Source organism: Littorina saxatilis, linkage group LG3 (assembly GCF_037325665.1).
Source record: "Littorina saxatilis isolate snail1 linkage group LG3, US_GU_Lsax_2.0, whole genome shotgun sequence".
NCBI lineage: Eukaryota > Metazoa > Mollusca > Gastropoda > Littorinimorpha > Littorinidae > Littorina > Littorina saxatilis.
The window spans coordinates 23,512,680-23,526,056 of record NC_090247.1 but is presented as its reverse complement, the minus strand read 5'-3'; the positions used below and the strand labels follow the sequence as shown (position 1 = coordinate 23,526,056).

The window sequence follows — 13,377 nt, the reverse complement described above, 5'->3', positions numbered from 1 at the left end:
CTACCACCACTCCGTATTCACTTCTTTTCTTTTTTTCCGAGAGAGAGAGAGAGAGAGAGATGGGGAGAGTGTATGTGTGTGAGAGACCCCTCTCCCATCCCCTTTCTGGTTTTTCACCAACAAACAAAAATAGTGACACGATTTCTGTTGCCCCCCAGTTCATCCCCTGCTCCCCCTCCCATCCCCATCCCCGTCGAGAGTACGCGTGTTGAGTGAACTTCGCACCCAGCTCCACAGATGTTAGTGCTGTGCTAGATGTCTGTCTCACCTGCCGACACGCTACCTTCCTGCTATAGCTGCTATAAATTCACATTCTCGCTCAGGTGTGCAGGCAAGCAGCGTCCGAGACTGCTACTGAACCCGACCAGCCAAACCAAAACAAAGCGAAATGTAGTGAAGTGAAGTGAGACTGCTTTAAAATTTAGGTTTGTTTGTAGAAAGTGTTTTTATCATCAGTGGGAGCGTGCATAATTATGGTGAAGTTTGGCTCTGTGGAAGGTAGGATTACTGTTCCATTGTTTGTTTGTTTGTTTGTTTGGGTATGTGTGCTTGTTTGTAATTTGTTTGTTAGCTTGTTTTGTTTGTTTGTACTGTTGTTGTTGTTATTGTTGTTGTTGTTTTGTTGTTGTTGTTTTTCTTTCTTAAAAAGAAGTGTTCCACCTTTGAACACCCTTTGCATAGCCACTTTTGAAAATGTGTTTTAATACACAATTCCAGTTGCAAAAGTAGCACACATGGTAAACATTAGCTAGTATTCAGTTACACACTGGTGTTTACCACCTGTGCTACGTGTTCTAATTATGTACTACAGTATATCACACTGTCTTCAAAACTGGAACACTTCGGTTTAGAGTAATGTTGTCGTCGTCGTCGTTGTTGTTGTTGTTGTTCTTTTTCTTGTTCTTTTTCTTGTTCTTGTTCTTTTTCTTCTTTTTTTCTCCTTTTTCGTATTCTTCTGAGGAGTTTAAGAGCTGTTTATATTTGTAATAACTCGCGTGTACTGTGGACGGTTTTATTTTAACTCACTTATCTTGAATTGCGTCATAGTGGAATTTTACTGAGCCACAAAGTTTCCAGAACTATAAGACCACGAACAGTTTCATTTTCCTTTCCATTATACCATTAAACATATCGAATCTATAAACCGACCGTCTCCAGTTCAAATCTGCATCTACTTTTACAGTAAAATAACACCTGCGTAACAGACAATATACGACGTCTGTTTTGCTTCTGTGTTCTGTGGATCCTTTTTTGACGTTACGTTGTTGTCCTACTGCCAGGTGTTGATATCCAGTGGGGTACGTTGTTGTTGTTGTTGTTGTTGTGGTTGTTGATGTTGTTGTTGTTGATGTTGTTGTTGGTGGTGGTGGTGTTACTGCTGTGTATGTTGTTGTTCTTCTTCTTGCTGCTTCTACTGATGTTGTAGTAGATATGTTGTAGTCGTTGTTGTTTTTGTTGTTGTTGTTGTTGTTGTTCTTCTTCTTCTTCTTCTTCTTCTTGCTGCTTCTAGTGATGTAGTTGTAGTTTTAGTAGTTGTTGTTCTTTCTGCTCTACTGTTGTTGTTGTTGTTGTTGTTGTTGTTGTTGTTGGTGGTGGTGTTGTGCATGTTGTTGTTCTTCTTCTTCTGGCTGCTTCTACTGATGTTGTAGTTGTTGTTGTTGTTCTTGCTGCTTCTACTGATGTTGTTGATGTTGATGCTGTTGTTGTTGTTATTCTTGCTGCTTCTACTGTTGATGTTGATGTTGTTGATGTTGTTGTTGTTGTTGTTGTTGCTGCTGCCGTTTATGTTGGTGCTGTTGTTGTTATCGATGTAGAGGGTGAGAGTGTAAACTGTGCACAGCTGGTGACGGGTTCGTATTCATGACGCAAGTCGTGAAGTTGTGTCTGCTGCGCTGTAGTCGAGCTATACGTGCCATCGATTATTGGGCTAGCCAGCTGGTTTGTGTCCAGAAAACATGTTGTCATCGTTGAATGTGGCGACTTGTACAAGATAACAATGAAAGTGTACTCACCAGAAACACGAATAAGGACCGGTTTCGGCGTATGTCTTTGTCAGCTGGAAAAATAATTCCAACTTGACTAAATTTATGTAAAAAAAGAGAAACGACAGAAAGAGAAAGAAGAAAATCGGTAAAGAAGAAGACTGACAGTGACAGCAAACAACGTTATCCTAAAACAGAACAAAGTCTAGCGACAGCTATTATATTGTGGCGACTTATGTTGTGTGTGAATACCTTCTTCCAATTAATAGCAATGATATTTGACCGAGTGACGGGGGGAAGGGGGGGGGGGAGTAAAAACCTCATACATCGCACAACCAACCCGACAGTGATACTAGTTATGCAGGCAGTGAAGGCAGTGAAGGCGCAGTGAATTCAACAACAAAACAATGTCATACTAGATTCCATCAACGACGACATAAGGAAAAATAAAACAAAGAAGAAAAGAAAAGAAAAGACTGGAGAAAAAAAAGAAAAAGACCTGATAAATAAAAGCACTTAACCTCCATTTCATTTCATTTCATTACTTTATTGTCCCATCGCTGGGAAATTCGGGTCGCTTCCTCCCAGTGGAAAGCTAGCAGCAACGGAGTCGCGCTACCCAGGTGTCTGCGTGTTTAGGTGTATTCAGCCACCTGCACTTATGGCAGAATGACCAAGGTCTTTTACGTGCCATTGTGATGACACGGGGGTGGGACATGGCTTCCGTCTCTGGGTCTGCACATAAAGTTGACCCGTGTCCGTCCCGGCCCGAATTCGAACCTGCGACCTTTCGATCACAAGTCCAGTGCTCTACCAACTGAGCTACCGGGCCCCCATAAAACAACTGGTGTAATATAAGACGATTGACACAAAAAGCGAGTGTGTTTACGAGTGGGGGGGGGGGGGGGGGGGGGGGGGGAGCACGCCGCGTCTTGCTGCTGGCTGCACTGTCAGCTGTTACACTGACCCACTTCTCGACCCTAACTAGGTCAATGAGGCAGCTGACACAGTTCTGATATGGGGATTGGGGGGTCACAACTTACAGCCACACAAAGGGTGTGCCAAAGCTATAATAACTCTTAATACACGATGACGGCTTTAGCGTTGTCTTGATCTGTCTGTTCCGTGATTAGTTACAATTGTGACCCAGTTTGCAAAGTATTTGTACCTACATACTAACATCTAGCTGACAGCAGGTATATAAAAGAAGGATTTACTGGCTTCTAAGATCACAGCACTGTCTGACAGCTGACAAGTTACGGACTGTCTCGTCTCCGTGGCGTCTTCAGTGAGGGATGTGTTTTGTGAGGGTCTGCAAGTCTGCATTTCTTCCGATACTATCGTTGACAGACAGATGCTAGTTGATTTTCAAACAAGGCTAAATCACATACACCGCCCTCCTCCTACCTGAACTTAAGTTCCCCATTCTGATATATTATTTTAGCAAGTTATATTTAATATTCTTATTTGGCTAATAATTTGTTTGTAATTTTTTTTTAATGTTTCTAGTTACGTATTTATTTACTTATTCAGCCAGTTATTTATTACATTATTTTGGCATTATCCAAAAGTCTGAAAAATATTTTACATAAATAAAAAGCAAATAAGCCTACAAAACCGCTCCACTCCAACTATATTGCGCGTACACTATGGCAACAACCCCAACAAAATCTTTACTTCCATCCCCATTTTGAAATATCGCAACAACAGACTTCCAGATCTATAACACGATCATATGTGTTCTCTGTTTGCATGTCTGTCCAGTGTCCTGTCCCTCCCATAAAGCATATCAACTCTACCTGTCCCAAGATAGGCCAATTGGTTCTAAGAGGACGTTAAAACTAATTATCATCAGATGCTAGTGAACGGTGAGTTGAAACACGCTGCAATATAAATTTGATATGACGTCACGATCAGGATCGATACATTGCAAGAACCTCGTCGCGACTGAAACGAGAGAGCGCAACCCCAAAATCAAAAAAAATGTAATAATAGGAAATATCCTAGTCTTTCCTCCTATTTCTAAGGAGACGTGTTGTTGTTGATATCTGGGTCTATCAGTTCTCACATGTTTACTCTATTGACAATCACATACACGATTAATTTTGTCATTCGAAAAAACTTACCGTGTCCATGACAACACAACCCTATCGACTGCTCCAAACGATTCACCTAGCTCATGTTGACACTGTACCGTTGCAAATACATGTAGCTGACATTTCACAAGTGAAATCTTGCATTGTCTAATAGAAAGGTTATGGAAGGATCTTTGAAATATCTTCTTCTTTACAGTTGATGTAACCCTCTGGGCAAAAGTCAAGCGCTGTGTCTGATGCAATATATTCAGTATCGTTTGCTCGGCTTGGCGTCTGAGATGGCAGACCCGAAAGCTCAATGCGTCCAGAATCATTCATTTATCCATATCGTCAGGATCATAACAACAATGCATATCTCACCTTTTGAAGTTTTCAGACTTACAAAATCTAAACAACAAAATGACTGTGGGTGAGATGGACAAAGTTGAAAAACAAAGAAATCTGTACTCACCAATACAGAGAATAACAAGAATTTGAAAAAGGCTCAAGTCGATTTATAGTCTTGAAGCCATCGTAGCAATTTGGCTTCGGACTGCAATCTTGAAATAGGCTACCGGCTGTCCGGTCGGTCGGGCTCGCTACAACTCTTATCTTGTCCGTAGAGTCTCAAGAATTGATTTTAATTTTATCATATCCTTCAGTTCTTGTAAACAAATTTTTATGTCAATGTATTTTTAAGTTACTGGTGATTGTCAATGACGTTTGCATCAAAATAAAAATGGCGCAACGACAAGCAATGGGTGGCAGGTGAGAACTTTTAAAATATTTTAGCTGAATGTCTTACTTTTTGAGTATTGATGTTAGAAAATTGCAATATCTCTATTTTTTGTCTTTCAGTCATGGAAAATAAAGAAAGCTCTGGCAGCACGGATAGATAATCGGCTTGGGTTAGATTCCTATGCAAATGAGTTCGGCTAATATGAACTTTGCCCTGTTCAATTTACCAGACTAGTCTTAACATTTTAACTTTTCTCAAATTTCAAGAAACAAGTCCGTGTGTTGACAAAACACATACGATCCTTTATTTCACTTGTATATGTGTAGGTCTAACCCCAATCCTGAGATATAACCCCACCATCTTTGCTAACCGACTTCTATGGGCCAGCCACAGCTTAGGGTGTCCAAATTACCCCCCTTTACCCTACTCAGCACGTCTGAAAAAGTAACATGACAATGTAACTGTTATTCAACGCGAAACTGTCGCTGAGCTGTGCACAATGATCTTTAGTAAGCGATGGAGGGGTCGCATGGCGGGGGAAGGGGGGAGGGAGGGGGGTGGGGGTGGCAACAGGTTTTTGGGGCGGGGGGGGGGGGGGGGGAGGTGTATTTCCTGGTCAGCTCTGTTTAGCCGATTACGCCTGCTCCGTATGCCTCGATTTATCAGTTCAGCAGCGAACCTCATACGAACCTTCCTGCAGTTACTCGGACCTTACATCTGAATTGTGTCCACAGTGGCAAGAAGGAATAGTATACACATTTTGCTATGGTCTGGGTGGCCGAGTGGTAACGCACTTGCGCTCGGAAGCAAGAGGTTGCGAGTTCGACCCTGGGTCAGGGCGTTAGCAATTTTCTCCCCCCCCCTTTCCTAACCTAGGTGGTGGGTTCAAGTGCTAGTCTTTCGGATGAGACGATAAACCGAGGTCCCTTCGTGTACACTACATTGGGGTATGCACGTTAAAGATCCCACGATTGACAAAAGGGTCTTTCCTGGCAAAATTGTATAGGCGTAGATAAAAATGTCCACCAAAATACCCGTGTGACCTGGAATAATAGGCCGTGAAAGGTGGATGCAGCGCCTATAGGCAGTCGATCTACTGGCCGATGTGAATGCGTGACATATTGACATATTGTGTAAAAAATTCCATCTCACACGGCATTAATAGGTAACATGCGCCTTGAGTCGCCTTGTGTGGTGAGATACGTGCGCGATATAAATCCTCGTAAATAAAAAATAAAATAAAATTTTGGCAGGATGTAACCTACAAAGCTTTAGTCTTCGTGAGATGCACAAACCAAGTCAGGAACAACGAAATGTTTTGCTTTTTGTGACTGTCTGCTATGTTTGTCGTTTTCTGTTTTTCTTTTCTTCTGAATGATGAAACATTGTATGCAACCAGTACTACCTCCAGTGCGTAGCAGTGTTGCACTCTAAGAAGCAGAGCGGTGGGTTGCAGAACACCTCTCCTTAGTCGTCACTCGTGAAGTATGACAGTAACTTTCTTTTGTCTGCAGCACTGCGTGTGACGCTATAGACTGGAGGAACCGTTGTGTGAAGGCGAGCCACAGAGAGCAGAGCTAGAGGGGTGAGACTTGCTGGGTGCTATAGTGCTGAGTGCTGGGTGCTGAGGGCATAGTGCTGGGTGCAGAGTGCCGACTTGTGCTGACTGGGCCAAGACAGCGCCAGGACGCTCACCACGTGGTTTTGAGCGACGTAGGAAGCCGGGGGGAGAGGGAGGAGGAGCGTGCTAGTGGCTGCTTGCTGTCACGGTGCTGCCTGCTGTGTGCCGCTAGGGGGCAGGTCGCGCTGCTGTCGTCTGCCACTTGTTGGAGTTAGCGTCACTTCTTCCCTGCTACTCCTGCAATCAGCGCGCTCAGCTGGGACCTCCTGGCACCGCCAAGCCTGTAGTGCTACAGTAGCGCCGTCTAGTACCAAGAACAGTACTTGTAAAGAACTGGTTGTGACTGCACCGTGACTGATGTCAACCACCGAGTCTGTCTTCCGCCTTGCAATCAGCGTACACTGACCACAACCAGTTGGAAGCCGTGTCACTGCAGCCTGTCGCTGTCTTATCGCCATTACGTCATAAGTCAGTGTCACCCAGCACAGGTCTTTGACCGCCGTGTTACCGGCCCAAGTTGGTCCAGACCGGTTTCCGCTTAGAGATGTGTGACTGGTACCATTGGGAATAAAAGGCGGACACTTCACCAACAAACCGTAAACATTTGCCTTTGCTCAAAGCCAAGAGATCTCCAGAAACATAAAAGCTTGAAACGCTACTCGTGCAGTGAAACGTGACGTGAATCTCACAAGCTCTGCACCCGGGCAGAACAACTTATCAAGCCGCTTACTCGAATCTCTCCAAGACTGCGTGCCGCTCTGCCCCAAGACTTCAGTGAGTGTGTTGCTGTACCTCTGTTTTTAACTCCATCTCTATAAGACCATTTCTAGCTACAAACCAGGACTTGTACCACTGATTCGAAACGCCACAAAACGAAAGGCAGTACCCAGGACTTCGTAAAAACCCGGACTTGGTGGTGATATTGCCCCACTCTGTGACGAGCAGGATGAAGTTTGACGAGATCGCCACGCAGCTGGGGGAGTTTGGTCGCTACCAGAAGCGAGTGTTCTTCCTGCTGAGTCCAGCCGCCATGACGTGTGGCATCCAGATCATGATCTCCGTCTTCAACATGGGCGTCCCCAACCACAGGTACGTTGTCTTTTCTGTTGATTTCTGATAAGTTGTTTCGGTCTGTGTCTGTGTATGTGTGGGTTTCTGTTTGTCCCTGTGATTCTGTGTGTGTGTGTGTGTGTGTGTGTGTGTGTGTGTGTGTGTGTGTATGTGTGTGTGTGTGTGTGTGCGTGTGTGTGTTTGGGGGGTTATCTGTGTGTGTGTGGGGGGGGGGGTATGTGTGTGTGTGTGTGTGTGTGTGTGTGTGTGTGTGTGTGTGTGTGTGTGTGTTTGTGTGTGTGTGAGATCATTCGCTTACGTGTTCAGTTATTCGATGTAAATATGTTAAAAGGACAGGTTGGAAGATTAGGCTGAGCCCAAAACCGTTATAACTTATACTTTTGTAATATAAACGTTCTGAGTTCTCTCCCTCTCTCTCTCTCTCTCTCTCTCTCTCTCTCTGTGTCTCCCTCTCTCTCTCTCTCTCTCTCTCTCTCTCTCTCTCTCTCTCTCTATCTCTCTCTCTCTCTCTGGGGAAAGGGGAGTGCACCCTTATTGACAGTTGTTTCAGTATTGTAATTAACGGCGTGAATTGAACGGCGGAGAATTTGGACTCTCTGTTTGTTTTATATCAGAGCCTCACTCCTTATTCTATAACGTTATGACCATCTTCGTGTGCACACCAAACACGTTTATGATCCAATATGATCTAATCTTACATTATCTAATCGAGAGCTACAGCCAATAATAGCCAATGGTATAGCTAGGTACACGAGACGAGACAGCGACAAAAGGAAGGAGGTCTGTGCTGAACTTTTAGCATGTAACAAATCCAGACGAAAACGGATGTGCAAATTTACTTTTATTCTTTGTGTGTTGTGCAAAACAGACTATACAATAGCAAGCTGATGACTTATTGCTCAGATAGCTGTCCAGGGAAATTGTGTTGCGTGTGACACACTCTTCAAGAACAAGATAATACAATCTTCTGCGTTCGCGGGCTGAAACTCCCACGTACACTCGTGTTATTTTTGCACGAGTGGAATTTTACGTGTATGACCGTTTTTACCCCGCCATTAAGGCAGCCATACGCCGCTTTCGGAGGAAGCATGCTGGGTATTTTCGTGTTTCTATAACCCACCGAACTCTGACATGGATTACAGGACCTTTTCCGTGCGCACTTGGTCTTGTGCTTGCGTGTACACACGAAGGGGGATAAGCCACTAGCAGGTCTGCACTTAAGTTGACCTGGGAGATCGGAAAAATCTCCACACTTTAACCCACCAGGCGGCCGCGACCGGGATTCGAACCCTCGACCTTCCGATTAAGAGGCCGACGTCTTACCACCCCGCCATCAGCAAAAGAACAACACGAAACTAATAAGAAGAGTAGACAGAAAGAAAACAAGTCGCGTAAGGCGAAAATACAACATTTAGTCAAGCTGTCTAACTCACAGAATGAAACTGAACGCAATGCAATTTTTCAGCAAGACCGTATACTCGTAGCATCGTCAGTCCGCCGCTCGTGGCAAAGGCAGTGAAATTGACAAGAAGAGCGGGGTAGTAGTTGCGCTGAGAAGGATAGCACGCTTTTCTGTACCTCTCTTCGTTTTAACTTTCTGAGCGTGTTTTTAATCCAAACATATCATATCTATATGTTTTTGGAATCAGGAACCGACAAGGAATAAGATGAAAGTGTTTTTAAATTGATTTCGAAAATTTAATTTTGATCATAATTTTTATATTTTTAATTTTTAGAGCTTGTTTTTAATCCAAATATAACATATTTATATGTTTTTTGAATCAGAAAATGTTGAAGAATAAGATGAACGTAAATTTGGATCGTTTTATAAAAAAATTAGTTTTTTACAATTTTCAGATTTGTAATGACCAAATTCATTAATTAATTTTTAAGCCACCAAGCTGAAATGCAATACCGAAGTCCGGCCTTCGTCGAAGATTGCTTGGCCAAAATTTCAATCAATTTGATTGAAAAATGAGGGTGTGACCCTGCTGCCTCAACTTTTAAAAAAAGCCGGATATGACGTCATCAAAGGTATTTATCGAAAAAAAAGAAAAAAACATCCGGGGATATCATTCCCGGGAACTCTCATGTAAAATTTCATAAAGATCGGTCCAGTAGTTTGGTCTGAATCGCTCTATACACACACACGCACAGCCACACACACACACACACTCACACACACACACACACACACACACACACACACACACACACACACACACACACACACACACACAGAGGGGGAATCGAGACGAGGGTCGTGGTGTATGTGTGTGTGTGTGTGTGTGTCTGTGCGTGTGTGTGTGTGTAGAGCGATTCAGACCAAACTACTGGACCGATCTTTCCACAGATTACCAGCGTCACCCTCTCACGCTACACGGTCACACGGTTGCGATTCAATCGTAAGATTTGTTCACACGAGCCGATGGAGTGAGGTCAGGCGAGAAAACTCTTGTCTTAATCCTGACGGGGTTAGCTCCCTGCTTGTTTTCCCTGTCCCACTTTCAATAACCTCCCTTTGCCTTGCGTTGAAATTTCCTTGGCTTAGAGTCAAGACAAGCGATTAGCATTCAACCGAGCGGAGGGGATAATAGCAGAGTTTGGGAATAAACGCGTTCGCATGAGTGACTCTTATACTCTTTCTAGCGGATTATCCCTAGGTTTTGTCTCGCGGCGAGTGGCTGGACCCCCCCCCCCCCCCCACCGTAATAGTGCGGCTTAATTACAGGTGAGGTGTAAGAATTAGGGACGTGGTTTATAGCTTGATACTCATACTTATATCACGGCGTTTTACACTTCTCACCTAGGTGGTTCTTGGTTTTCAAGAAAAATGTAGGCTTTGGAGGGTCGAAAAACTGTTACTTTGATCTCTACCCGTATCTGCCTCTGTTTCTCTCTCTGTCTCTGTCTATCTGTCTGTCTGTCTGTCTCTCTCTAGCTCGCTCTCTCTCTCTCTCCATCTCTCTCGCTCTCTCTCTCTCTCGCTCGCTCTCTCTCTCTAAAAAAAAAGGCACCTCCAATGCTTATTGGTTTCTGCTATAGAAATCCAGCAGAACGTGTAAACTGGACGGACAAATGTTCACATATGTTAGATGCTGCTTTGTTAGAATCAAAAGAAACTATTCTCTTAGGAGATTTTAATATTGATTTATTAAAACAAAATAAACCATGGTTAGATATGTTCAACCTTTATGATCTCAAACAAGTCGTGAACACCCCTACTAGGGTTACTGCATCTACAAGCACTTTGATAGATCATGTCTATGTTTCTAACACCCGTAACGTTGCAGAAGTTTGTGTTCCAACCAGCGGCTGTAGTGATCATTTTCCTGTTTGTCTCACGTGGTCAAGAAAGGGTGTAAAAATCCCCAAAGTTGGTCACAAGACAGTAAAGTACCGCTCCTTTACTAAATTTAACGAGAACGCCTTTCTTGTAGACTTAAGTAATTCTTCTCTCTCTGATGTTTATAATTATACGGTACGGATCCTGATGATGCAATAACACACTGGATAAATGTCTTCGCAGAAATATACGATAAACATGCCCCGTGGAGAATTAAAAGAGTCAAGCAAATAGTAAAACCTAAATGGTTTGATACTGAATTACAAGATGCTATTGGCCATCGTGATTTCTTAAAATCAGTTGGCAAGGAAGCGGAGTATAGAGAACAGAGAAATAAAGTAAACTCACTTAAATGAACAAAAAAGATCAAGTACTTTCATGACCTAGCGTCATCAAAGCAAAATTCAAAGAATATATGGAAAGCAATAAATGAACTTACAAATAAAACGATTGCCAGTCATTCAAGTTGTGTTAAGGACATATCCCCTGATGATTTAAACACGCATTTTTCTAAAATAGCTGAAAAAGTTATTACAAATGACAAATCCAAGTTGAACAATTTGAAAAAGTTAGAAGAATATTGTGAGTCGAAAAAAGTTTCAAGTCAAGCGAATATTCCTCTACTTACAGTACCTGACGTTTTTTACGCACTTACACACCTTAAGCAAACAGGCTCCCGGGGAATCGACGGCCTCGATGGTAGGATTCTTAAATTGTCAGCCCCTGTAATTTCTGAAACACTCACTTACCTTTATAATCTTTGTTTAGGAAAAAATTATTTCCCAGTCGCCCTGAAACAGGCTAAAGTCATTCCTCTGTTTAAATCAGGTGACAAAAAAGACCCATCAAACTATAGGCCAATTTCAATATTGTCTGTTTTATCAAAACCACTTGAAAAACACATTAACAAACATATTCTAACGCATCTTAACCAAAACAATTTACTTCACCCTAAACAATCGGGTTTTAGAGCTAACCATTCCTGCCATACTGCCTTAGTTTCTCTTGTTGATCAATGGCTGGAGAAAATCAACGACAATGAATTCTGTGGTGCCATTTTTGTTGATTTTGCTAAAGCCTTTGACGTTATTGATCACACGTTATTACTGAGAAAATTCGCATTGTATGGCGTCGGAATCGAAACTGTCAAACTTATTAGTTCATTTCTCACCGGCAGACAACAAACTGTACTAACAAACGCCTCGGCGTCGAGCATGCAAGAAGTAAAATACGGTGTACCACAAGGATCGGTTTTAGGACCCCTCCTCTTCTCTATATACATTAATGACCTCCCCCTATATATTCAAAATGTATGTGAACTTTTTGCAGATGACACCACAATTCACTCCAGCAACACAAATTTAACTCGCTTATCAGAATCACTTCAAAGAAGTTTAAACCAGTTGACAGCGTGGACTGAACTAAATCATATGTCTCTTAACCCAAAGAAAACCAAATATATGGTCATAACAACAAGACAAAAACGCCAGAATATTTATTCAGCTGGTCCTGCTTTAATGATAGATGGTGAAATAGTGGGAAAAGTCGACCATCACAAACTGCTGGGTGTTAATATCGATAACAACTTGTCTTGGTCAACCCACATAGAGCAACTTAGTAAAGTGGTGTCAAAGAAAGTGTACCTCTTATCTAGAATTAAACACTTCCTGAACTGCCACACCAGAAAATTATTCTTCATTGCTCATATTCAATCTGTTATTGATTACGCATCCACTCTATGGGACTCAGCAAGTGAAAATTCCTTAAAACCACTTAGCAGATTACATAAAAGAGCGCTAAAAGTAGTATTACTAAAGCACACTACCCTCACAGAGTTAGACTACATACATTTAGGGATCTTACCTCTAAAGTCAAGACTGCTTTTTAACAAAGGAATCTTTATGCATAAAATTATATCCGAAACTTTACCCCAAACCATTTGTTCAAAGTTCTCTTTGAAGAATTCACACCACCTTATGAAATTTAACACTCCTCTTCCTAGGATAGACTTATTTAAGTCTAGTCTAGTTTATTCAGGTGGCCGTCTCTGGAACGCTCTTCCGAATGCCTTACGGGAAGCTACCAGCACAGATTCTTTCAAAAACAAATATATATCCCATTTAATGAAAATAGTATATTCTTGATTGTTATGTCCTTTGAGACACAGTCACTCACTTTTGATTTATTGTTTTGTTTATGAAATTATGATGTTCTGCATAATATCCATTGTCTTGCAGAGTTGATGTACTATTGCATAGTATTCTTACTCTAATTGACTTGCAAATTTTTGCTTTGCACCTTGTCATGAACATGTATAAACTACAATGTTTCATATAATGCACGTATGTACATAAACTTATACTGTTTTACTAATTATGTAAGTATTGTAGTTGTAGTAGTAGTAGTTTTTATAGTAGATTTAGTCCCTCTTTAGGGCGAGGGCCAGATGCAAAAAAGTATACCAATGCTTATTCTGTTACCCTCGTAAAATAAAGAATTGTCATTGTCATTGTCTCTCTCTCTCTCGCTCTCTCTCTCTCTCT

The 13,377-nt window shown here is 42.2% G+C and overlaps 1 protein-coding gene across 2 annotated transcripts in view; it reads left to right on the top strand.

The window, feature by feature from the left end:
- Nucleotides 1–242: 242 nt before the first annotated feature.
- Nucleotides 243–13,377, top strand: part of LOC138961916 (organic cation transporter protein-like) — a 41,211-nt gene continuing 28,076 nt past the window's right edge. For both annotated transcript variants that reach the window (XR_011454350.1, XM_070333588.1), the window contains exons 1-2: nt 243–498; nt 6,311–7,506. Coding sequence is in view for 1 of the 2 variants with exons in the window: in XM_070333588.1 (XP_070189689.1) it covers nt 7,364–7,506 (143 nt within the window). In the remaining variant the exon portion in view is untranslated. The remainder of the gene's footprint in view (nt 499–6,310; nt 7,507–13,377) is intronic.